We start from the raw sequence: 27346 nt of genomic DNA, 5'->3' as shown, positions 1-27346 counted from the left end.
TGAGCTTTCCTGAGAATAACGGTGGGGGCAGTCTGGTCTGAGCTTTCAAAAACATGTAAAATGCTGGGCTTTGTTTAAAAACAAACAAGCAAGTAAAAGACCAATTTTTTTAAAAGAATCGGCAAGCCTGATTCTGAAGGCTGATGACATGCTGACCCCTTCTGCCAGAAGTGGAATTCTCTTCAGAACAAAAAGGTGAATTGCAGACCTGCACGTTATCTGCATTCTTCTGAGTGCAGCCAACTCAGAAGGGAGACTTAGCGGAACATTTGGGGGAAAATATCTATCAAAATACTTCAGTAGAATATCCACTGAAACACATCCAAATGTCTATTTAGCATAACAGCTGCATGCAACTAGATCATAACAATGATGGGCTCTGAGCCAGTCCCTCTATAGTTGAGGAAATCAGAAGTAGCCTCAGCTAGACCTTTGTTCCACTGCAAGTGTTAAGGTAGCACAACCCCAAAGAGTTATTCAGTGATTCATTTCTACCATCATACTGTTGTTTTGAGACATGGATTTGGTTTGGGGTATTTGTTTATATTGTTTTATTTTGTTTGTTTTATTTTATTTTAGATATAGCTAAATAAAAAAGTGCAGATCCTTATAGTTAAAAAGTAGTATTATACATTTCATCAAAATGAATGCTTTTTAGTTACTATGAATTATTAGCTCTGAGTTTTCAAGTTTTGTTCACATTTTATTAAAGATGTTATAGTCAGACCTGTTATATAGGACAGAATTTAATTTAACTTCATACATTGGTAGATACAGACAAAAATAAGCTCACCTACTTGCAGTCAAAGCTATGCAGACATGACTCAGCTGTACCCTGGAGGCTACACAGTGGTTTAAGTTATGAATTGTGCTTGAGTAGTGTTTTTCAGCTGAGGCATAGCCTCTTAGGCACATGGCTTTTGGATTTGATTTGCCTCTCTCCCTGAATCTCTACCAAATATAAGTTGTGAATACCCTGCTCCTTTGTAACTGGCGATATTATTCCTTAATCAGTGTTTTAACAGTCACTAAAGAAGATGCTCAACTGAGCTGAAAATTTCAGGAATGTGCATACAAGTAAAAATAGACAGAACATCCACTTCAGGGAGCTGGATGATTTGCCCCTGTTCACCTTCACTGATGCCTGGTATTTCCAAGCAATTCATTCAGTTACCGTTAGTTTAGCAGTTTCAGCTCATAACCTTACAGAAATACAATTCTGGCCAGAGGACAAATTGTTGCTCCATGACTCTTATGTTACATTCTCAGTCTTAAAATTTTCCATCCAAAACCTCAGAGCTTTTCTAAATTTATATATTTAGGTTTCTTAACAGACTTTGCAAAACCAGTGGAATGAGTGGCAATAGGCCGTATGCACGTTTGGGACACCTGCCAATTTTTCCACCTCTTTGATTTTTCACTTATGTCCCATCCCTAGAGTAACTTAATACAGTCACATAAAAGCTAAAATTGTCTAGATTTTCAGAAGTGCTTCAGAGTTTCACAATGAGATTTACAGCCAATTCATAATTCGTGCTACAGGTGCTCTTGCACACAATGGATTTGCTGCCCTTTAAACAACTTGGTTTGTTTTTTCATCTTGACTATTATTCCCTCCAGTACTTCTGATTTTAGAATATGTTAGTGGTTTTAAAATATAGGATACAAGGGTGCATTTTAATAGTCTCTTCCTGCATTAGACAGAATTCAGTAAAATCTCAGATTCTGAACACCTTCGTTCTTTTGGTTTTATTGATTAAAATTATCTTGAAAGGTTTCTTTCTGGCTCTGCAATGCAGTGCAGTAACAAAAGGCATTGCAAAAGTGCAGTTAGCAATTTCAATGGAAGGGTCTTCAGAGAAATGTGAAAGTCTGAACAGTATCTATTAATAATGGCTGGCATTGCTGAAAAGCAACCAGGTAGCACGTAAGTGTAAGGAAAGGGGGACTGGAGGCTGATCCCAGGGGTGTTTCTCTCTGCAGACTCTCTTTGCAGTTATTATATGTCTAGGCTAACATTTTGTGATTACCTACCTCACAGCATCGCTGCAGTACTGAGAGATTAATCATATGTAAGCCAGGAAGTAATGTACTGCCCTTGGCAGGGAAAGGTCCTGTCAAGTGAAATAGGCGGGCTTGATCTGACCAGCTTGGGGAGTTCTCCCTGCAACTCAAGGGTGACAGGATTAAGCCCTCCTCATGTGCCCTGTATGCAACATAAGTAAATAGAAATGGACAACAAGATGCATGTTGGGGAAGCAGTGAAAGTGGTTCCTACAAAAGATGTCTCCTGTCTCGTTAGGAGAACAGCTGAGGCTTTTCTGAGGGCTCCAGGAGGAGGCAAAAATGTATTGATTTCCGTGATCCTGCCCGCCTTTGACCACAGCTGCCTCCTCCCTGCAACAAGAAAGCACTGGGAGGTTCTTCAGGGAAATAGGACCCATCTGCTCATTCCTGAAATACTAAGCACTGGCTATTGCTAGGCTGTAGATGAGGAGCCTAAGGACTTTTGCCTGAATCTTTCTGTCCTGTTTCATGTTACTCACTGTCTCTTAAAAGATAAGAAGAAACAAATAAAAGGAAACAAGAAGAACATAAATGAGTTATTGACAAGAGCGAACTTCTGTCATTTATTTTATTAGAACAGTATGCTATATCTCTTTTTATTACTGCGAGTGCTATAAACTCCTTTTTAGATCAGGATGTGTCTTGCTAACCACTCATTAACAGTACCACTTTTTTGCACATTAATAGCAACCTGGGCACTTTCCTTCTTCTCACACTGATTTTATTCTTCTCAGTGGGAAATGATTGTAAATATTAACCCATTGGTAAGGACAGGAAACACATGAATTAAAATGGACAGAAAAAGTACTTCTATACCAATATGTAGCTCTAAAGCTGTAGCCTATTCTGATAAAAAGGTTATATAGAATAGTTACTCTCTCTTTCATGGACCTTTTTTCTCTATGTATTTAAAATCTTATGTGTTTGTTTTTCTGTCAAAGGCCATGAAGATTGCAAAAGGGAATATGTTTCTACTCCAGCTCATGCATTAGACATATCATTGTTAGTGAAGTTCATTCTGCACAGTCTTTATTAACAGTGCATGCCTGAGCCTGAATGAAATAAACCTTAATTTTCATATTGTGTTTGCTACAGTGGTAGTCGGAAAGAATTTTACACTTATAAAATGAACAGACAAGGAACCCTGATTTATCATTTTATATATCGTTTCCCAGAGGATGACTATGCTCAATAAAATTTCCATTTAATTTTCGATATGATTGATTATTCATAATTTGGATAGTCATTATAGGTATGAGTTCATTTCTGATGTTAATGAAAAGCTCTATCTAATTTCTGATTATCTGCCTCAAATTGATGAACTTGTCCTTACCGCTCCAGATAATCATGTATGGTACTGATTTTATTCTTATTTGAAAGCTCTATGATGCTTTCTGAAAAACTGAAAAAAACCCATCATCAGACAGATTCCTAACATAATGCTCAAGAGATGCAGCAAAAGCTTCAACAGTGCTTCAGTGTCTGCTGAAATAAAACAACTCTACATGAATTAGCATTTCCAATCTTTTAAACCTTGCTGAGGTTTAAAAGTACTTTTTTTTTTTTAAATAACTGATTTTTAAACTGAAGAACATGTGTAGAATGGAATAGCAGCACCAAGGAAACAAAACTAATAAAAGCTTTTTGAAAAACTATATGATGCTGGATGACATTTACCTCAGATGAATGAATTCGATAGCTGGCATGAAACTTGGTATATCCACTTATCTCCTTAAGTACTTAGTAATATATAAGGTGAGGAACTAGGAAGCTCATAAAAGTAGAGATAGCAATAGTCAACCATATCCGTTCTTGCTTTTATTCACATGATATCAAATTGTTTCTGGTAGTGCAAACACAGTTTCCTATTTAAAGCAGCTGTAGATAAAAACTGTTAAGGCAAGATCCTGTTTCCTTACAAATGTATAAAATAAAATGAAAGAAAGAGAGTTGAATTAGTTGAATCCAACCGTTGGGTTTGAATTATTTTGTTTGGACTAGTTTGGATTAATTGGATTGTCTCTAATTTAAAAGTGAATTATCTGTACTGCTTTTCTTCTCATACAGTACTTTGAGATCAAATAGTCACAGGAATTAGAAGTGCGAGTAAGTTGGTAGTGTGTTATACTTTGTCTTCCCATTGCTGCTTACAAAGCATTTCTAAGGTAATCCATGTAAACCAATATCTAAGGTCACCCTCATTTTGGCTCTGATTGTGTTTTTCAAATGGCATTTTGACAAATGTTCTTCATTATATCTTTACAGCTGCAGTTTGTGATGGAAAATTTATGTTGACTGATTCCTCTGGGTTTTTTCACTCTATGAATTATCCAAAACCGTATAATGCAAATATCGTTTGCCAATGGATTATACTGTAAGCCATTTTCCAATAATTTTCTACCTAACATTTTTTTGATTATGAGGTGATATTGTTTCATGCACATCAACCTTATGCCATTTCTTTGTATTCCCAGATACCCCAGCACGAAAAATATGTAATAGCATTTTCTCCTTTGTATTTATGTAACTTTTCTTTAAAAACTTGCATGCCTGAAACCTGTAACTATATCAATAATTTTCCCACTTACAAAAATTCTTAGGTATGATTTTGAGAAATCTTGTGTATTATATGCATGCACAGGAACGTATTTGTGAGCTCAAAATAAACCACATAATTCAAAATAATTGCAAGATATTTGTTTCAAAGTATTACTGTAAATACTAGTCTTTAGGTAATGGTTTTGTATGATATAACTGTTACTAACAGATGGCATTTTCAAGAATTCCCTTGTCATTTTTGGGTACACGTTTCATCTGTGATTTAACAGCACCTGTGCTCCTAAATCATTTAGGAATATGTTTTAAAAGTGCATGAGTATCATCTGACATAACAGCACTAAATGACTTTTAAGCCCTAGGCACAAAAAGTGGAATTTGTTTAATCACAGATACATACCTACAGGGAGGGACACCTATTTGACTTTGGCACTCTAGGTCCACTTCATAGGCCAGGGAGAAAAAAAGATAGCCATAGTATGCGATAAATCTCATCCTAAAGTACACATCTAAAATAAGTTAGATGATTGCAAGTTGGAAGCTCCTAAAAATCCCTACAATGACTGCCAATTCAGTAGTTACTCCTTAGAAAGGCAGTAATTCTTATTATGGCTTTGTAATAATGGCCATTCTTTGATTCTGAGAAGTATTAATTTAGTAGGAGAGTTTCAAAGGAGATTAAGGAAATACCTTTAAAATTGAATAAGATTTGGACTTCTCATTCCCAAAGCTCCTTTGGGAAGTGCTATCCTTTGAGTTTGTTCCGGACTTTTGTCTTCACTTTGACACTTCAGGAAAAAGTCGTCGTTTTCCTTCGGTTTAGTACGTTTGTTCCTTCTCATTTCCAGCAATACTCTTCACCAATAATTACTGGCTACGCCTGGTTTTAAAATATAGGTGTGTTACAGGAAAAGCACAAAATTGTATCGTTCAGAATATAAGCCTGACTTGTTCCTCAGTTCAAGGTGTTACAGAATTTAAGCACGATAAATAATCATGTCTCGAGTGCACTACTTCCTTCTAAGCTGTTAATTTTGCTTCAAACACTGCTATAGCTGCAAGAAGCATTGTATTAGGTAGACATCTATTAGGTAGAGCAGGTATGTAGTTAACAAAAGCTTAATTTTGGAAAGAATCATGAGTAACTGCAAATAATATAGTATAGGTGCTGCAGATCTGGGTAATTACATATTGATCAATGCCAAAAAATGACCATCTGGTTTATTTTCCAGTTACCTGCTTTAAAAAAATCTGGCAACACTGACAGTAAAGGCCTGAAAAATTCAATGTGGTACTCAAATTTTGTCTCACTTTCAAACAGAATTTTTTCTGTGAGGGAACCTTTTGGGTTTTCCAGTAATGAATGAGAGACATTTTGTCCTGTTATTTTTATTATCCCTATAAAAACGTGTTAAAAGTGACACTATAATACCTCCAAGATTTAATTTCTCTTCTGCCTTTCTTTGTCTGGAAAGATTTCCCCACTATCTTTAGGAAAAGCTTTACATTTTCACCCCATTTCACTCCTCCCCAAATGAAGATGTAATTTCCTCTCCTTTTAAAAGTAAGAGCAGTATGCTCAATATTTCCCTGAAAGATTAGCTTCCTGAAAGATTACCTTTCAACTATATGTTTTACTCTTTTCAAACCAAGGATCTTTTTTTTCCTGTGGAGAAATATATAATAAAAATTTAAAAAAAGCAAATGCAAATATTCATTTACTTCACACTTCTCTACTAATCAGTACTGATAAGCACCAGCTGATTGCTGTTAAAAACCTATCTTCATTGGATCTCTCAATTCCAGAAAACAACAAATAGTGGTATAGGAAGCTAAGCTGATTGTGATAGTAGAGTTTTACAGTTTGGACTACCATATATGTTTAGTGGAAAGGCAATGGGAGAACTACTTAAATATAGATTACTGAAACAACATAACTGCAGCAAAGTAAAACCCAGCATTTTTTACACTTTAGTTAAAGTGATTTTTGTTATTAAACTTACTGGGTGATGGTTAGGTTTGACAACATGTTCCCAAACAGTGGGTTTGAGATCCTCAAATCTTCATGTAAATCCTGTTTTTGTCATAAGAGACATTATTTTGGACTTTCAGGAGACAGATTTTGATATCTTGCTGTTCATATTGATACCATGATACCATTCCTCAGACTTCAGGAAGCCTACCTGAGCAGTGAGATGTTATCTATTAGTAACATGTATTAAAAAGTAATTGTAAATTAATGAGATAGATACAGAGAAAAAATAATGCACAAAAAAACTGTTCATCTGAATATCATATTCTAGAGTTTAGAAGATTCCGTTCCTAAAATATACTTAACTCCAGTGAGTAAAGGAGTACTTGCACTGTTACAAAAGGTTTATGCCCTATTCCTTTGGTAATTTTACAAACTAGAAGTTAGCCAAATAGGTCATCTTGATTAATAATCTTGATTAATGTAATTTCACATTGTTTCTGAACTTAACATCATTCAAACATGCAATGAATTTACTACAGTCAAAAAAAGATTACTAGAACATGACTTTCAGGTTTGAGGTTTATTTTTCTCTTGTTATCTTAGAGTGCCTCAAGGGTTATCCATTAAACTGAACTTCACTTCTTTTGATACACAACAATATGCGGACAATTTAAATATTTTTGAAGGTATAGGACAAAACAAGATTTTAAGAGGTAAGGTTACTTTTCACCTAATATTACTTTTCCATTAATAAAATTTAAGTGGTAAAATAAGCGTTTTGAAGTGAAAAAAATTGCATGCGTGTGTTTAATTGGAAGAACGCATCTGTGTAAAGTTGCCCTGTTAGACAATTGACCTCAATATATATATCTACTCTTACAAAGTGAGCAGATAAATGCTTCCCTAATATATTAAGAAATCTCTGCTTTTTTTTAGAATCTTATTTGATAACTTGACCAGAGCCATGGCCTTGTGGGGTCCATGTTTTATTAGAAATATGTTGTCAGAAGATCCTGTAACATCACACACAGAAACATAAAATGACAGTATCTAAATTGAAACTGTTGGGAGAAGTACTATGATACTCCCTGAAATTCATTACAAGCATGGCATTGCTTTCCTCAGACCTTGAAATATTGATGATATCTTGTCTCTGTCTCTATATTCTATTCTGGAAACTGGGATTTTGCCCATTTTTCACAAGACTCAGTCTATCCAGCTGAATTCCATCAGAGGTGGAATACATATACTTGAAGATAAATATATAGAGATAAGTCAGAAAGATATATTGTTATTTATCCTTATTTTTGGAAGCAGTGAGAGAATGGGAATGAGAAATAATAAAAGACCCATAACACAAAGAATGGAGAAATTCTGCCCTTTCAGTACTGCTTTGAATTTGACCCCCCTTTGGAATTTCAATTTAGGTGTGAGAGATTCCTTCAATGATATTCTCTCAGCAACCATTAACTTGCATTGTTTTAAAGACTGCCGTAGGGATGACCAGTGATACCACAAAGACAATGTTAAAGACATTTAACATTTCTGTGACATTTAACTGTCCTTCAGTGGATTGCCTAAAACTTTGCAGTTTGAGGGGTAGATTTCCAGGTATTGGAAATACCAAATGTGGAGGAAAGAAGGACTACAAGATATTTCCAGATTAAGACTCTCCACTTAAGTAAATAAAAGAACCTGAGAAGGAGGAAGGAAAATAATGCATATATAATTAAAAGTGTGAAAGATGATGCCCATTGTCTTTCCTTAATAATTTGGCACTATTTAAATATATAGTATTACAAATAGGTAAATAGCTCCTCCTCAGAAAAACAAAGTCTCTCTGTCTGTGCAAAATTTGGCAAGGATTTCAGAAAAGAAAGAGTAGAGGCAAAAACTTTCACAGACCAGTGAGGAATTCGGGATTTTCTTATCCTGAATATAGTCACTAGTCTGACTGTTGTTGCATGGCATCATATCAGCTTTAGATGGAGGAGCAACTATTTTACTGTATGATGACTTGTATCGATGTATGATGACCGTATTGTTGTTTATCATTATATGATGACTGTATGATGATTTGTAGCTCGAGAAGTGGGCCCGTGTGAACCTCATTAGGTTCTGCGAGGTCCTGCACCTGGGTTGGGGCAACCCCCGGTATCAATACAGGCTGGGGTATGAAGAGATTGAGAGCAGGCCTGCCGAGAAGGACTTGCGGGTACTGTTGGATGAAAAGCTGGACGTGAGCCAGCAATGTGCACTCGCAGCCCAGAAGGCCAACTGTATCCTTGGCGGCATCAAAAGAAGCGTGGCCAGCAGGTCGAGGGAGGTGATTCTGCCCCTCTACTCTGCTCTGGTGAGACCCCACCTGGAGTACTGTGTCCAGCTCTGGAACCTTCAGCCCAAGAAAGACATGGACCTGTTGAAGCGGTTCCAGAGGAGGGCCACCAAAATGATCAGGGGGATGGAACACCTCTCCTATGAAGAAAGGCTGAGAGAGTCAGGGTTATTCAGCCTGGAGAAGAGAAGGCTTCGGGGAGACCTTATCGTAGCCTTTCAGTACTTAAAGGGGGCTTATAACAAAGATGGGGACAGACTTTTTAGCAGGGTCTGTTGTGACAGAACAAGGGGTAATGGTTTTAAACTAAAAAAGGGTAAATTCAGACTAGATCTAAGGAAGAAATTTTTTACAATGAGGGTGGTGAGACCCTGGAACAGGTTGCCCGGAGAGGTCGTAGATTCCCATCCCTGGAAACATTCAAGGCCAGGTTGGATAGGGCTCTCAGCAACCTGATCTCGTTGAAGATATCCCTGCTCACTGCAGGGGGGTTGGACTAGATGACCTTTAAAGGTCCCTTCCAACTGAAACTATTCTATGATTCTATGACTCTATGATTCTATGTATCGATCCTTTCATTTCACACGTACGGAATTTATATGAGTGGATTTAAATTAATTCAGAATTTAAAGTCAAAATTTAGGTACATTGTACCATAGGATCATAGAACTGCCCAGGTTGGAAGGGACCTTGAAAGATCCTCTGGTCCAACCTTTCATGGAAAAGGGAGCCTAGATGAGATTATCTAGCACCCTGTCCTGTTGCTTCTCAAAACATTGAAATTGTTCCTGTGCTATATGCCTTCATGCATACATCATAAAATGAAATTCTTGTGTAACTTCACCGTTTCCTTACTCTTTGAATATCTGTAAGCGTATGTGTTAATTATTAAAATGTGAGAGTAAGTATATATAACAAAAATATGTAATCAATCCTGGATTCTAGGGTTTCAGAGAGCATATCTGTAAATTTTGAGAACATTTACAGCATAATAAGCATGGATATGAAGATTATAGTGTTGAATATGTGTACTATAAGAGACATTTCTCCACTACCTGATATCCATATTGATGGATATGAGGGATGGGTTATGCAGAATACTTATATGGCAGCCGAGCAGCTAAATACCTTCAGGGTTTTGCTATTGTAGACAGGATCACAATACAAGAGAGAAATCATTCTTTAAGACTCAAAAAGCTAATCCACTGTATTTTTGTGACAGTAGTGGGGATTTCAGTGTGCATGGGATTGCTTTCTCTCTGACTATATTATTCTTTATTTGTTCTCAGCTTCTTTGTCAGGGACTAATCCTGAGACAATTTACATTTTTTCTGATGAGGCTACAGCACAGTTTATATCCGATTATTCTGAAAATTACAATGGCTTTAATGCAACGTACACTACATTTAATGCAAATGAACTAAACAGTAAGTGTTCTTTTTGTGTGTATATGTGTGTATTTGTTATCCTGAAAGTTTGGTGAAACTATATTTTCAGTTTGACAAAATGGAGATGAAAAGGGAAGCAGTATTTTCTGGCCTCAGTCCAGTAACTAGATCCACTTTGAGAGATTTCATATTATTTTAAAGATGAAATAATTGATTTCAATAAGACTGTCAGGTCTTGCAGGCCTGTTTTTAGCAGTAGGGTGATGCCTTACAAAGTTAACCTGTTTAAATAAGAGTAAAACTCTGGCCATATCTCCATCAGATTCCTCTCAGCCAGTTTGTTCACTAATGAACACTGTTGAATCACTGACACTAATCATTATTCTGTGATCGCCTGACAGTACCTGCTCTCTAGAGTTTCTGACGTCCTAACTCATTGCCACAAGTAGTAGTCCCAAATCGTAAAACTAACATTCAGGAAAATACTGCTTCAGTAAATAGGCATTGGAAAAAGTCCAAATGCAGTATATCTACAGTGACAACAAAATGCAGCAATATGACTCATGCGTTGGTGTTCTTTAGTAGTCGGAAAAAAATTTAGATGCAGATTGGACAAGTGAAGGCTTCTTCAGCTGCTAAATTTTGAGCAGGATGTGAACAGGGGATGTGACTGGGAAGGGATATGCTGCAGGAAGCATCCAGAGTGCCAGCGAACTCTTGTCATGTGGAAGCCCTTGCTGGGGGCTGACCTGCACTTCAAGGCACCATGAAAAGACAGTGAGCAAAATATCATGGGAAGAAAAGTGATGAGGATGTTGCAGCAAATATATGTGAGCAAAGAAGGAGCAAATGAAAGACAAGGAAAGGGGCATCCCTGGTGCATGGAGCACAGCATTTATCTTCTGAGCGTTCAGCTCTGGTGGTGAGTCCTTTCAGCTGGAGCAATCCAGGCCTTGGCAAAGAAAAGAGAAAAAGAGCAGGGTTAGCCCTTGGTGTTAGCTATGCAACGGGTCCTCTCTCAGCCCCTCACCACATCACTGGTGAAGGATCAAAAAAGGTTGATGAATGAGTGCAAGAGCACGTAGGGCCACCTTCAGCGATAGTGTTTTGTTAACAAGTACAAATGACACATTTATTTGAGTAATTATGTTGCACTGCATAGAAGACCAAATTGAGTCACCGTGGGCTCCAGTTTTCCAACATATTTGAAAATTTACATTTTCATCACTCATTCTTATGTAATTCTGAGAAAATACTTAACGTCTCTGCCATTTTTATTTACTAGAGGTTCTTATTCACAGATTATGAGAAAGTCAATTGCACTTTTGAAGACGGCTTTTGTTACTGGGTACAAGATTTGGATGATGATTCAGACTGGGAGAGAGTTCAGGGCCCTACCTTCCCCTTTATGAGTGGTCCTGATTTTGATCATACATTTGGCAACATATCAGGTAAGATCAAATACAAGTTGCTTGCAGATTAAAGGAAAAGCTTGATTTAGCTTATGTTATACCACTATACTATGGATTCTTCATAATGGTATTATTGGGATGTAATTTTATTCTGCCATAAAAATGAGTCAGGGCTACCAGACAAAACATTTTATGCTACTGATTGCCATCTTGTGGAAATATACCAAAACTAAGAGAAGAAATAAAGGAATATATAAAGTGATTAAAGTATGAGGTATTGAAAAGTTTCAATGCTATTAATATGCCGAAGTGCCTTATCAGGGAAAGGAATTTCTATTATTATGCAACAGTGCTATAGGTCAAATAACTGCATGTTTACCTTAAGGAAAAAACAAGTATAGTTATATTTTAGGGAAATCACTTGTATTTCATCCCTATCTATTGGTGACATCCTCATGGTTGTCACAGAATAATTTTGGTTTAACATAAAGTTGACCTGCAGGGTACATAGAACACCTCTGTGTCCCTAGTTAGAATCACACACCAAACACATTAATTTTTAATGCCTGTGCAAAACTCACAAACACTCCAGCAACTGCTATAGCAAAACAACTTAATTGGAAGAGTGATCATATCAAATGTGGGTTTTAATTAAAAAGACAATACTTGATAGGAATCAGATTTTGAATGTGTATCATGAATGCTTATCCCAGAACTAGACTCCAAAAGGTTTTTTCTGCTTCAACAGGAAAACCAAACAATCTCTTTCTCAGCTGATTTGTCAGTCCAGATAAAACTAATTAACATAATTTGGATTTTGCAATGGTTATATGTATTCTATGCAAGACTTATACAGAACTTATTCAGTGACAAATAGCTGGAAAATTTGCAAATTATTCAGGAAGAAGTTACTTCCAGGAAAAGAAAAAATATTATTCAACATGTTATTGGATAGAAATTATTCACCTCTCTCTGAGTAAATACACGTTTTCTAAACAATCTTCAGAACGCTTCCCACTTGACTTCTAGAATACAAATCAGATGAAGGAACGTAAAATTTGTTTAATAAAACACTTGACAATGATTTCTAGCTCTCTTGAAAATGCTAATTTATTTTAGGTGCTCTCTGTTTCGCTCTGCTAGATCTAAGCTGACATATGTAATGTTGTTATATGTAATGTTGCTATTATATTGAATATTCAAATTTCTATGACCTGCGTTTGGAGTAAAAATGTGAGCTGCATCATTAATATCTAGCTATTACATACATTCAGTGAGACAGTGTATTTTTGTTTTGCTGTTCTTGAAAAGCAAAGGACTTAATACATACTCTACAATTGATTCTGAATGTTCAGAGAATTGATGAAACAAAGACAGAGAACTGTCACTTTGAGTATATGAAGACATTTTCTGAAAAAGAATGCTATGCTTATTTTCTTAAAGCTAGACACCATGTATATTTTAATGCATGCTTCCTAAGTCAACACAGGAAATTAAAGGCCTGATTCAGATTTCAGACTAATTTTCAGGTACTTTAACCTCTCACATGAAAAAGCTAGCTAATCTAGGAGGATAAATAACAGAATATAGTATATATAATTTAAATTATAGAATTATATTTGTATTTATTTGTAGATTCTATGAATATAATATTTGCATATGTATTATTAGATAGATAGATAGATAGAATAAAATCTAAGATTACAGTCATGATTTCAATAAAGCAAGAAATTTATTTAGGACTTTTAACTCTGCCTAATTTTGCTTTTCTTGTGACAAATCACAATGCTTCTGTAGCCTCACATTATATTTCCATATGGCAGCAAGAAGTCCAGATTCCCAGCTGCAAGGAATTAACTCAGAAAAAGTTAAAAACCCAATTTCTCCAGATAATGTATTTTTCTTGTTTATAATGCTTCACCTTGTTATAAAATATTCTCTCACCCCCCTCAACGTGCAATCCGTATTTCCCATTATTATATGGATAAAAATTATAAAAATGTCAGGAAATTTTTCTGCAAAATCACAAGCAATGTCAAACAGGAAGACATTTTTATAAACTAAGTAGAAATCACTCAGGTGAATCACTGTTTTCACAGGCAGACCTCCCACTGACTTCAAAAGGACTAGTTTCCCATTTCATGTCTAGTTCTGAGTAGTGTCTGACAAGCTTAAAAACTCATTTTAATATGTCATTGACTGATGTATATAGCTTGGGATAATCATTCACATTTATTGTGTCAGGAATCTTCCAAGTGATGCAAAACTATCTGTGCTTGATATTATTGATATTATTTTTAATGTAAAAACTCTCATTAAAGAAAAAATCATAATTCTGTACTGACTAAAATGTGCTCATTATCTTTCAGGATTTTATATTTCAACACCGGTAGGACTTGGATTCGGAGAAGAGAGAGTTCGGATTCTGAGTTTGCCTTTGGTCTCTTTAGATTCATCTTGTCTAAGCTTTTGGTATTCTTACATAATTCCAAAACATATACTTTGTTTAAGAATAAAACCAAATAGCTTTCTTTCATATATAATATTAATCCAAGCCAGTGTGCCAGCAATATAAGCCTGCTTCTGTTTGGATTTCCATGATCAGTCTCGACTCCAGGCCTGAAACTTTGACTTCTTTATAGGTTTGATTCTTGCAGTTAGCTTTAATGTATTATTTTCTTTTTCACCTTGCATCCAATATTCATTTCTATACAGAAGTGATATTAAGAATCCCTGAAATGTTTTTTGTCATGAAGCTTATCTAGGCCTCTGCAGAAAATATAGCAAAGTACCAAGTAAAACTTCCAGGGGTAATCTAAACATACGATTCATTTTATTTTCATGCTCACTGCAAATTAGTCCTAATTCCATAAAACCATTTATAAAATAAAAAGCTTGATATTTTTTCATGAAATTTCACTTTGTTCTAATAATACCAAAATTGCTCTTGCCTCTCTAGGTATTTCATGTACAGTACTAATGTTTATCGTCTAAGAGTTAGCATAAGTAATGAGCATGGTTTGGAAAAGATCATTTTCCAGAAAGAAGGAAACTATGGAAACAACTGGAATTATGGACAAGTAACTTTAAATGAAACATCTGATTTTAAGGTTTGTTAAACTGGTGGTTCTTTCTAAAATTTATTTCAGAAAAAAATTATTTAAAAATTTATTTTTTAGCTAAACTGATATCAGAGTTTTCTGCCAAATGAACCCAATGATCCACAGCTCCCAAGATAAAATCTAGTACTATTTACTAATGCATGCCATCAAATAAATGTTAGCATGCAGAAGCTTGGACTCTCCATTTGAATTGTCACACACCCCCACACACTTCCCTACTCTGGAATTTAAAGTGTTATTATTATTGTAGAAAACAGAAAACCTTAACATTGTCATGGGACAATAAATGTTATCATGAAAGAGAGCTTTCCACAGAACAAGGGTGTTCAAAGCCTATCAAAATCTGATGTGCAGTTTAAAATCTCAACAGTGAGTGTGATATGAAGCACTTAGCCATGAGAAGATTTAAATTAAGTAACTTTGGATTCTGAAGCAGTATTTTCACTAATTAATTACAGAAAATTCACTGAAAGTGTGTTCCAGACAGACATGTATTTGGCACCACATGGTTAACAACTGACCTGACTTATCTGTAAACAAAAGTAGGAGACTTATGCTAGACAATTCCTTCAGCAACTTTCTATTGAAAACAATTTCTTTTTATAGGTATTTGGGATGGCTTGTCCTGCTATAGTAGTTTTGATTGATGCAAAAGCACTGCCAAAAAGATGCACTGAGGAAGTAAATGCATCTGTGACCTGGCTGCACCACATTTCCAGCAAATGTGTGTTTCATGATGTCAGGAAGAGTGCTATACCTAGCTGTATTTCAGCAGCACAAATTCCTTGGTAGCAGGATCATTTTAAATATGTGGATATTAAAGCACAATAACAAACAAATGAGATATTAACTTCAATTTTTCATGGAGATTTGCCATTAGATCAGGAGAACTTTGGACTGATGAGACGAATGATACAGAATTTGTGTTTCAAAAACTACATGTATTTATATATAAAAAGTAAAGTTATTGAATAGTTTTAAATCATGTTCATTATTTATATGAAGAAGTTCCTGTATTCCTTAGAATGATCCACTCGGTTTGCATAGTGCTGTTTTATTTTGCAAGGAATCCGGTCTCACCCCTGATGCCCTCCTCTGAGTGCAGCACCAGTGTAGATTACAGTGGAAATAAGAGCATTCAAGAAGGAAGACAGAATGGTTCAGCACAGGAAGCTGAAAAATTTTTCATTAAATTCTAAAATTCTAATTTTTTCGTGAACTTCAGGTTATTTTTGATGCCTTTAAAAAGCGTGGTCCCAGTGATATTGCCTTGGATGACATTGGCCTGACAAAGGGAAAGTGTAATGAAAGTATTTATGCAGAGCCAACTGTGATTCCAACTGTTACTACTGCCCCTTCAGTTCCTAGTAAGTAAACACTAAATTACAGTTGATTGCCATTTCCTATTACTGCCTTTGTGTATGAGTGATTCAGAATTTTCAACCATCAGTTTTATAAAAATCTCTTTTCAGCATTCTAAAATTATCTGCAGGATAACATACCAGGGATCATGTTCCCTGCCCATGGCTCCATTGATAGCAACAGAACTGGTAGATTCACAGCTTAAGCTATCAGTACAGTATCTTCCAAAACTTGAAGAGTGGAGGATAATTAAAGAATTCAGAATTTGTCTCTAAAAGCTTTAATTAGTAAGGAAGCCACTGAAGGGGAAGGAAGAAGAAAGAGAAGGAACATTATAACTTCTATATTTGAAATTATAAGCAATGTAGCGGGGGCATAAGAGAATGACAATGTCACATAAGAATATCACTAGAGGTCTCAATAGTAAAAATTCACAAAGCTCTGAGAACACATGCACACTGAAAACTCTCATATTTAGGGGAATGAATCTATAATAGTGCCAGAATGGTTTAAGAATGGAGCACAATCTATGTGAGTATCTAATACCCAAAATGGAGGTATTATCCGGAACAAGGCTCACAATGAATGAGTTCTTTCCAATATACATTTGGCCATATTGTTATTCCGACTATATCTCATTATATTAAAAAGGAAAAAGAAAGCAATATTTGCTCTGAAAAAAATTTAAATAGGGAAACAGAAAGGACAGAAGGAGAGTTAGCAGTTTTTCTGGTTTCGGAGGAAATGAGCAGACAAAAAAAACCAACCAAAGGACTCTTTCCACTCCCTGATCTAATGAGAGGTTTCAATATTTGCATAAATTATGGAATGTGTCAAAACCTAAGCCTGATTTCTGCAATTTTGCCTTTGCTAACTCTATTCCTTGTGGTAAAGCAGGAGTGATGAAGAGATGCTTGCTCTAGTAATAATGGATGGGGCTTTTTCCCTGCTTGATGAGGCCTCATCTCATTTCATCTCACAATCTTCTTAGCACCTCTTCTGAATCCCAGGTTCAGTGGGAAACTGGAGGAGGGTTGGTTTTGTTTGCACATTTTTGCCATCTTCTCCAAGTCAACTAGAAGTTAATGAAACATGAAATGTCTCTATCTATAGTGCTTATGCACTTCTTCAGACAGGTTGTACAGCTTGATCCAGACCCATCATATTGCGGAGTCTTTTGGAGGAAAGCACAGAGATTTAAGCTTCCTCAAAACATCCCAGTTTCACAGAGCTAGTTAGAAGAATCTCACTGAGTAAAATATGAAAAAATACCTGTAGCCATCATTATAAATATGGAAAATGTATGTAAAACAATGAAGAAAGACTGCATATGATGTTAACCAGGTCCACACACATTCAAAGCAAAAACTGGTACAAATATGAATAGAGCTTGTGGAAAAAAAAATCATTAAAATGTCTGATAGGGCTTTGTAATTTATTGTGAAAGAGGCATGAACTTTTTGGGAAAAAAGAGATTTCTACAAAAGACCTATTCACAGATGCATTCAAATCATTAAAACAGAGTATGTTCCAGGACGGTCTCCTATTAGATTTACTGCCACTTACAAAGCACAGCTAGTTGCTCTCTTGACAGCATATAGTAAATAAAAATGGTCTAAAATTAAAATAATAGAAAAAGACTCTTTGCATTGTATTTATGTTGAAGCACTGTGTACTAATATTGTCATTCTATCAAATCTATCACCTCTAAATCTACTACATCAGGAAAAGGTAAGAAAACAAAACCTTCTAAATATAAGAGCAAAATTCCGTTTTAAAGCTCCATCCTGAGACATAAGGAGGTAAAGTTCAACAAGATGTCTCTGTAAGCAAAATTGAATTTTAATAAAACGAGTAATTTCAGTCATAATTTACCAACGTGAGTTTTGGAATTTGATTGCAGTTTTCATTAAAGTAATACTGTGGAAAGGTGCTGGTGTCTGCCACCTCCAAACATCTTTCAGGTGCTGTAGGTAAACACACCTCACAAGTTAGCATCAGCCTAATGATTAGTGGTAGAATGACCCTGTGGTAAATAGTAGCTGAGTGCTGCTGTCAAAACACCAAAGAAATGTCATTCAAACTACAGATCTCTACCCAAAATATGGTGATAAAGTTTTAATATTCAGAAAAAGAAAGTAGTCAGTTGGCATATAACTCCTTATGAAACAGATTAGAGAGGATCCCTACTGTCCTTCGATGTGATACAAAAGCACAGTCTAAGCTGCTGCTGGGGGAAAACTAACTTGTTTGTATAACTTTGCTGAGGCATGCTACTTACACACTATTTGTAACCTGCTGAAAAAAAGTGAATGTTATCAATCATCTTCAAAGAAGAATGAAATTACTTTGATGGATGTGGTGCAAGCTTACTAACACTAATAGTTTCACTACAAATGTCATGTCTATAAACAAGAGATGAAAGAATTTGAGCTGAGCCAATTTCTTTTGCTAGACTTAGAGCTTCAGTAAGAGGCACTGGCATCATTCACAGTGCCACAAAAGCTCAATGAAAATTCAAAAAAAAATTTTGGTGGTGGGATAGGAAAGCTGGATTTGCTTTTGTCTTTTGCACAAGACTGTCAGCTTACACTTTCATCTAAAACAAAGATTGCTTTCATCTTCATATTCATTTATAACCTGTCTTTTAACACAAACAAACGTGTGGAAATTACAGTGTAGATTCTACACTTAAGATGTGTATGTCAATATAAATTAAAGTTTTGGCCAAAGCACAGAAGAATTTTTTTATGAATAGGTCATATATCATTTTCTACAGTGTTGAGAAAATCGTCCATTATGCTCAATGAAAGGACCAAGATTATTGGTGCTGATTGCTATTTCATTCTCTAACGAGTGACAGCTATACGAATAACTCCATATAAATTTGTGTTTAAAGATCACTGGAAATTTTTAAAACATTTTTTCCAGACATGAGTAAAATCAATTACTTCTATCATTTTTCCATGTAAGAGAAAGAAGATCATTACTAATGTGCCTTACATGTAGTCAACACCAGATCACATTTCATCATAAGTTGCCCCTATTCTGCTATTAAGAAAGTTCTTTTTTCTCTGCTCATATCATCAGATACTGGCTAAAAATCATATATTCTTCATGCAGCTTTACAATAGTTGTGTGTCTGTTTGTACGTGCAGTAATATTCCATAAAAAAAGCCAATGTAATCTTTATTTGTTGTTAATGGTATTTACAGAAAGTAGTCCCTGTTGTGAGCTATACGGCTGAAACATAATATCCTTGTTAGTCAGCGTGTGATTGTTAACAGTTCCTTTTCCTTTCAGAGAGTTGGGCTTTTCTTGCCAGGATTGATTCGGTGAAATAGAAAGTTCTATAAAATGGATGTCGTGAGAAAGTTCAAATCTTTCTTGTATTTAGTGGAGCTTCCTCCCAGTAGGATTCAATGGGCAAACTCAGTAGGACTTGTAGATTATGCAGTCCCCAACCAAGTGGCTCAGAGTATGCAATACTGACAGACATAGTGAAACGCAAAATTTGAGCCGTAAGGGGGGGGGTGGGGGGGAAGAGTGTTAAAGTTTAGCCAAAGTCTGAAAGTTAAAAAAATCAATTTTAATTCAAAGAATAAAACAATAACAAAACAAAATAAAAAAGGTAGATTTCTTCTGCCTTAACTTCTATTTCCTGAAGCAGGTGGAGAAGTACTGTTTATTTTTGAATAAAATAATTGCAAACAACAGAAGTGGGAAAACTCCAAAGTTCATTCTGATGGGACAGCTGAAATGAAAATAAATAATATTTCTCAGTATGAAGTAAAGTTTTGGAATGTGAAGCTGATATATTTCAGATGTAAACCATCATCTAAACTATATATTGAAAGAGAATATTGAGTATATAAAGCACAGTTAGCTATGTCTATGTGTGTGAGTGCGTGTATGTGTGTATATACATATCTACAATATTTGCTTTTAAATAAATTTTATTCCTTTTTTTATATAAGTGCATATACATGTTTATGATAAAGACCTTTCTTATTGGAGCAGTTGTTTCAAGGAAAAAGCAAATAGCTACTTTTACCATTTACAAGGTTTGTGTAAAAGTTTTTAGGGTCCTAATGAAATTGAGATGACAGTATAAGGATTTTTTGGCTATAAAGTTTATTTGCTAGACAACAAAATGGGCTTTATACTTGAGTGTCTCTGCTAATGCTGCAAGAAGATCAATCAGATAATAAGCAAGGCATACAAACTAAGTGCATAAATAGGTTATATTTGGAGGGGGGAACTTTCCTCTTTTCTTTGACATTTTCTAGCTTTTCTATTAATGTACTAGTAAATTTTACAGTTGACTGTATTACATTCTTTTCTTCATATTTTCTGTCATGTGCACAGCTTGCAGAGCAATAATCACCAAATGAAGGACAGACTGTGTCCGCCCCCTGACTACATGGGGAAGACTTCTCACATCACCATCATGAATACAGTTGTGCACCTGGGCATGAGCACTTCACAAACAGCATTATATGAACTATAACTGTAGATTACACTATGGCATTGATTGTATGTGTCAGCAGGTCTGACTTAGACACTGTAACTAATAAGGACAGTGAATTTCTTACACACCTTGTTTCCTCAGTGCTCTGTGTCCTTACTGGAGTGTTGGCTTCTCACAACTCATTGTTCAATGGCACCGTAACTGAACCCTTACAGTGATTAAGTTAGCTTGAATATCCTCTTCATAAAATTACTTTTTCCAAATTATTTTTTTACAACAGATTGCAAAAGTAAGACAATAAGTTAATTATGTTTTTTGAAATATTTTCTTTTTCAGCTGACTGTGGAGGGCCGGTTGAACTCTGGGAGCCAAACAGTACATTGAGCTCTGAAAACTTTCCTAACAATTACCCTAATCAAGCTTTTTGTAAGTCATTCTTCTCCAAGTCTTCAGGAAAAGTTTAGCCATATAAAAGTAGAGATACTAAATCTGCTTTCCCAAATCAGATGCTGTCAAGCAAAAAAGATCTAAGCTATATAGTGGGATCTTTTAACTGACGTCTATATGACACTTAGCAGAAGCTAAGGAATCATGGGCCGGTTGATTAAAAAGTGATGAAGATAAGCATAATTCCTTGGAAAGAGTTCAAACAGGCCAATTCCATCATGCCTATTATGTCAAATATCTTTATGTCAATGCAACAACAGACAAGGTGCTGAAAGTCCCCATTTTACCATTACACCTCAATGTATTTGCCAGGTTAATATTATCATCTCTTCTGTTAAATAGTTAACCTTTTCTAGAGGCAAAGAATACGTGTATGCATTTTTCAAGGGATCCTCTCTTTACTGAATGTTTCTTAACATACTAGTGAAAAGACATCGTTATTCTACTGATGTTACTTGTTTTAGATTAAGCTACAGCTGGCAAAAGCAAAAATGTTTCAAGGTGGTCCACTGTGTGCTGCTGATGGATGAAGCAAGAAAGATAACTTTGTCATTGCTTCTTAATGAAACTTTAATTATTTATTACTTCACTTTTAACTGGAGAATTGTTTTGGGATGCTAATCACAAGAGTTGTAATTTTGTGTTTCCATCCCACTTGAGATATAACTCTCATTTCCAGGTATTAATTTCACAAGTTCCCAAATGAGATTCCTACTAGTGAGAAAGTACTTTTCATTCCATGAACAGATTAAAACCTCGTTGTTTTTTCTTACTTTCTTTACAAGATTTCCATAGTATCCACACTTATATAGATTAAATATGATAAAGCATAGGCTAAACAGAAGCAAATACTTCTCTAAAAAGACATCTAACTTGAAAGACATCTAACTTGAAAGACAGGCTTCTGTGACTGATTATAGAAATTATCTTACTATCAAATAAGACTCAAATAAGACTATTTGTCACATTTTCACAGTTACAAAAGAATCAACTTTGTTACTTTAGGGAAACTAACAGTTGTCATGAATGATAAAAAATACATGTGTGTATGTCTTAGGAGCCTAAATCCAGTTTTGAAAAGTGATTTAGATAACGAGAGTCAATTGAATTTTGGATCTTGACAGCTAAGTTGCTTTTAAAGATAAGATTTAGACTTCTAAGTCTCTTGGGTGATTCTTAATAGTTTAGCAGAGATTTTTTTTTCCCCCTAAATCCTTCAACATGAAAATGACACAGTAAATGTAACAACAGAAAAGGTGATTTTTGTGTGTGTTTCATTATTTTCTAGGTGTGTGGTACTTAAATGCTGAAAAGGGAAAAAACATTCAACTTCATTTTCAGGTTTTTGATCTGGAAAATATTCATGATGTAGTTGAAGTCAGAGACGGCAGAGGACCAAATTCCTTACTTTTGGGCAAGTAACAGCATTGGGTACTAAAATGAATGTAATCAAACAGCTGAAGCAAACTGATGGATATCATATAAAGGAAATTAATTTTCTCTTATTTCATTCTACATTTTTTCACATTTTTTGATCTCAGAAATTAGAAGGAAAACTTGAGAAAGCATACTGTTTGTGACATCACATTTCCCAAATGTTTGCGCACACTCAGCTTTCTGTGCAATCCAGATGAAATTAACTTCTCTATAAATAAGACTACTCATGTATGTGGACAAACAGAAGCATAATCTCTTAGTTGAACTTTATTTTTCTATATTGATGTGTCAAATTTGGGGTTGAGCTTTGATCATTGCAGTTTGATAGCAGTTAGGTTTGGGGGAATAACTGTATTCATGTGGTAGCAGTATTTGCTTTTGAATCTAAAACATTTTGAAATACATAAGAACAAAATAGCTTAAAGGTATTCATGTTCTCCTGGAGAATAGCTGTCTATACAGGACAAGACCCCTTGCCAGATGTCTTCTCTACAACAAACGAGATGACAGTAATCCTCCTTACGGACAAGTCTGCAACAAAGAAGGGATTTCTTGCAAACTTTACTACTGGCTACCACCTAGGTAAGCATACAAACCCTTGTATTTAAGAGGTTATACCACTGGCCAAAAACATTTGAGAAAAAGTGGAGAGTGGAAGGTAAATCTGAGCCCTTGATCAATGGAAATATGAAAAAGTTAAAGAGAAAAAGCCTAGCAGTTACCCATCTGTACTTTATGTTTTCTAGCATGATAAGTGACATTTTTGTTGCTTTAGTGTAATTGGATCAATGTCTGTACCATCTGCAACTGGTGTGATATTATATGAAAAATTGAATCAGTATTTTGACCAAAAACTACTCAAATGTTAAGAGGGCAAATACAAACTATTCCCTATAAAAGCCCCAGAAAAGAACATCACTTAGTGACTCATTTGAGGGTGTCATTAATATGTGTTTAAATGCATTTGTAAAATATTTGTTATCGATCACATCTACTAGAAGAGAAAAACGTATATGGTAACTTTGACTAATGTTTGCAATACAGTCCTTCTTGCATCTTTAAAAATTTGGTCCTTAGCATGTGAAGAATCTGGGAAGAGTTACTCTTTTAAATATTTGGGCAGCACTGTTTCTGGTCCCAGTGAATACCCTTCTGAAAGACTCCTGCTTTTGTTGGGAACTGAAGTTAGACTTGTCACTCATATAAGTAATTCAGCAATCAGCTCTCCAAAAACACGCAAAATGGAGCCAAATGCTAAAGTACATGGAACAGCAATATGTTTACCAGGACAAATACTTACACTAACTCTTGGCCACATCTTGACAAAATTAATTAGAGACTTTGTATTACTGTGGAAGTCTGACAGCAGAAAAAAAGAGAAAGAAAAAGCAGTATGTATTCAGAGATGTGTGAAGTACCACTCATTTGCATGGGCAGAAAGTCAAGAAGAATCTTACTTTAAATATCATAATAAAAATATTTCTTATTTTAAATTCCATAAAAAGCAAGTGTCTCCCAGCATGTTTAGGTAGCTGCAGCTTTTTTACAGTAATAATAATATTAATTTTCTTAATCTTTAAAAAAATCTTAAGCATTGATTTACCTTTGTAAAATCAACTCCATTTAGTCCAGTTGTACAAGACTGAGAGGTAGGTTTATATGGAAATATGACCATTTTGCTGCTTCTTGTTCTGCTTTCTCTATCACATTTGTTCAGTCCAACAACACTATGCCTTTTTTTTAGCTGGTTCAGCATCTGTGATGAGCCAGCTTTGCCCATATTTTGTTGTAAAATAAAAATGAGGCTTAGCAAGACAGAGTTCTCAAACTGGCCATTGCCAGTTCTGGTTAAATACATTAAAAAGGTTCCATTTGCAAAAGAATTATGCTTATTCATGATCTTTGCAGCCAAAGGACAGAGACTAATATCACTAGCATGCTAGTCCAAGAATAAAAGGATTGACAGTAAATCAATTAATTTGACAAGAAAAGCAGATTTTTCTTTGTATTTTATTTTTCCATGAAATATTGAGTTTTTGAAAAGGAAGCATAATTTGAAAAGAAATACTTTCTGGCAGTATGCAATATAATAAAAAACCTGTCTAAGTGAGAACTAAGTTCTACGGAAAATCTGGCATCAGCTATGGCCACTGAAGGTGGGAAAATCTGGATCAGACCTTTTATAAACCATATTCTTTTGCTTCCATATTGTACAACAGGTCATACTGACTGATGAATGAATCATTTTATACGAATATTAAAAATTCAGAAGCAAAGCAATTATCTTGCCTTAAATAAAACTTCTAGATAATTAAAAGTTTCAGTCAGTAAGTCCAGGAAGGTAAAATAAAGAAAATAAACAATTTTTCAATAAAATTTAAATTTATGACTCTGTATTTCCTGTAAATATATAGAATGGTGCCATTATGGCCACTTTGGCCATAGAAAGAATTATAACTTTATATTTACTCTCTCTCTGATCTGCTTTTGTTACATAACTGATACTGAAGTAGCTTAATCCTACTTTTGTGAATGCTTTCCTCATTCATTTCTGTTACTTTTGTCTCTTCCACCTTTCCTCCCAGACAGGTTTTGAAAGGAGGCTCTTGGCTTTCAATGCCTTTTTACTTGTATGTTTGACTTGACATACTTTAAGGTCTCTAAACTTTTGTGAAAGTGCTGAACATCTGGAACTTGAAATCGTTAGTCACTTTTGAGAGGATTTGACCAGGATTTTACTTTTCTCATCCCTCCAAAGTTTATTACATGTAATAGAAATACACTAGTAACTGAGCAATGCTAACTATAGCAGAAACTACAAGGTATAATACCATAGATTTTATTCTTAATTAGCTTCTCTTTATCTGAAAATAATCTTTATTTTGAAAAAGAGATAGATAGGAAAGGAAAGAAAAGGAAATCAACGGTTCTGCATACTATCCACTCAATTTTTCTTTCGGGTGAACTGTATGATCTCCAGTGAACATCAACCTTCCTCGTAATTACGGATTAATTTTCCTTTCCTATTTTCTTTCAGGAGCTTGTGCAATTGACGAGCATCAGTGTGGTAGCGGGGACTGCATACCGTTGCATAACCTTTGTGACAACCTACCTCAGTGTGAAGATGGCTCTGATGAGGCAAAGTGCAGTAAGGTTTCCTTCATAGAAAGAGAAGGAATGCATGCACCTTTGGTAGGAATTACCTAGCAAAACAGCCACAAAACCTCAGCTATCATAAACTACTGCAGCTGCATGTAGGCCATGCCAATTTACATAGCACTATCTCATTTAGTTTGTCAGGGCTCAAAAAACAAAGTCACTTTTCTGAGATAGTGTATGTAAGCTGGTGAAGATCTCTGGAAAAGGTAGGAAGTTCCTCTGTGCTTAAAACTGTGGCTGCTTATAATGGCCTTAAAATTAAATGAAAACTCATTACATGCATTCCTTCTGTATCCATTTCATATTCCCAAATTCCATCACTTTTTGCTGTAATTAATTTGAGTTTCACAGCAGTATAAATTATGCAGTGTAGGGTAGAGAATAAGAGTCGTCTTGATAGAAATTCCCAGATAGTCTTGTGGGTGTGAAGCCAAACTACAGCACGTGGCACGCTCCAGCCTGCCTGGACTCCATCTTGTGGAGGCACTGCCACAGGGTGAAGGGATGGCACAGCTGCAAAAGCAGCATCCATTGCTCATAGTGGATGTGCACGTTCCTACAACAAGGAGACCAACAGCTGCTATTGCTTAGTCCTCTGGTAAAATCGTTCTTTCCAAAATGTAGGTGTACAGTATACGGCTTCATTTCACACAACATGGAAATAGCATTCTCTACGCAATAATTTAAATGCAAAACTGATGTTAAAATCATGTTGGGCCTAGCACAGAAATTAAATTGCTGTTTCTGACAAAGTGTTGTTCTGACAATCTATTATGGAGCCCTAACGGAAGAGGGAAAAGCGGGCTTCTAAGCTCAGTACAACGTCATCTTCCTTTGTTTTAAAGAGGACTGCTAAGGATCAGATATGTCCTTGGATGTGTGCTGACAGTTCTCATTGATTTCAATGTCTTTTACATGCATATTATATATATATTCATATATAGGGCGTATATAAATATATGTATACATATACATATGTCTGAAGGCACGGATTCACTCTTTGCATTAGTGCAATTAGCTATTTTGTTGCAAACATATTCTTCCTTTAAAATGCGTAGACTAAAAGTCACTTCAGCTTCTTCTTAAGCAAAGAGGACTTGAATGGGTTATTCCAGCCATTGCTAAAGAAGATCTGAACAAAGTAACCATCACCTACATTAACATGATGTACATTTTCCCAAAGATTTATTTTGCCATAAATTGTTTACTCCTTCAAAACAAATTACCTCACATTAAAGGACTGGAAGAATTGTTTCCAAATACCCATTTAATCCAAACATTGGCTAAATCATTCTAAGCCTTAAATTAAAATTAAAATTCAATTAGATATCCTCACATTGAGTCTTTTCAGTGTCCAAAAGTCTTGCTCATTTTCCTGAAACCAATTTCTTATCAGAAGTGGCAATTTGAAATAGACAAACTGTTATTTTCAAATACTCCAGCTTCTGAAACTTCATAGGGACTGCAAAAAAAAGGCATAGGATATCTCTTTGCAGAATTCTATAATATATGACATTTGAATTAAGCATTTTTTGAGTTCTCAGTGACTCTCTTATTCCTTTCCAACAATGTATTTGGAAAAGGACATGGATCTGATGAGGAGAAAGGAAAAAGA

At 35.3% G+C, this 27346-nt stretch overlaps 1 protein-coding gene across 1 annotated transcript in view; it reads left to right on the top strand.

Moving 5' to 3' along the window:
* TMPRSS15 (transmembrane serine protease 15) overlaps window positions 1-27346 on the top strand; it is a 58806-nt gene that overhangs the window by 14671 nt on the left and 16789 nt on the right. Inside the window, exons 9-19 of the mRNA XM_075140596.1 lie at window positions 4333-4441; window positions 7202-7311; window positions 10223-10360; window positions 11623-11772; window positions 14103-14205; window positions 14693-14843; window positions 16081-16222; window positions 21025-21114; window positions 22424-22549; window positions 23023-23154; window positions 25610-25720. Of these exons, the coding sequence (XP_074996697.1) occupies window positions 4333-4441; window positions 7202-7311; window positions 10223-10360; window positions 11623-11772; window positions 14103-14205; window positions 14693-14843; window positions 16081-16222; window positions 21025-21114; window positions 22424-22549; window positions 23023-23154; window positions 25610-25720 (1362 nt within the window). The remainder of the gene's footprint in view (window positions 1-4332; window positions 4442-7201; window positions 7312-10222; window positions 10361-11622; window positions 11773-14102; window positions 14206-14692; window positions 14844-16080; window positions 16223-21024; window positions 21115-22423; window positions 22550-23022; window positions 23155-25609; window positions 25721-27346) is intronic.

Source organism: Calonectris borealis, chromosome 1 (assembly GCF_964195595.1).
Source record: "Calonectris borealis chromosome 1, bCalBor7.hap1.2, whole genome shotgun sequence".
Lineage (NCBI taxonomy): Eukaryota > Metazoa > Chordata > Aves > Procellariiformes > Procellariidae > Calonectris > Calonectris borealis.
Note: the sequence above shows the minus strand (reverse complement) of the source record. Positions and strands in the feature narration are given on the sequence as shown.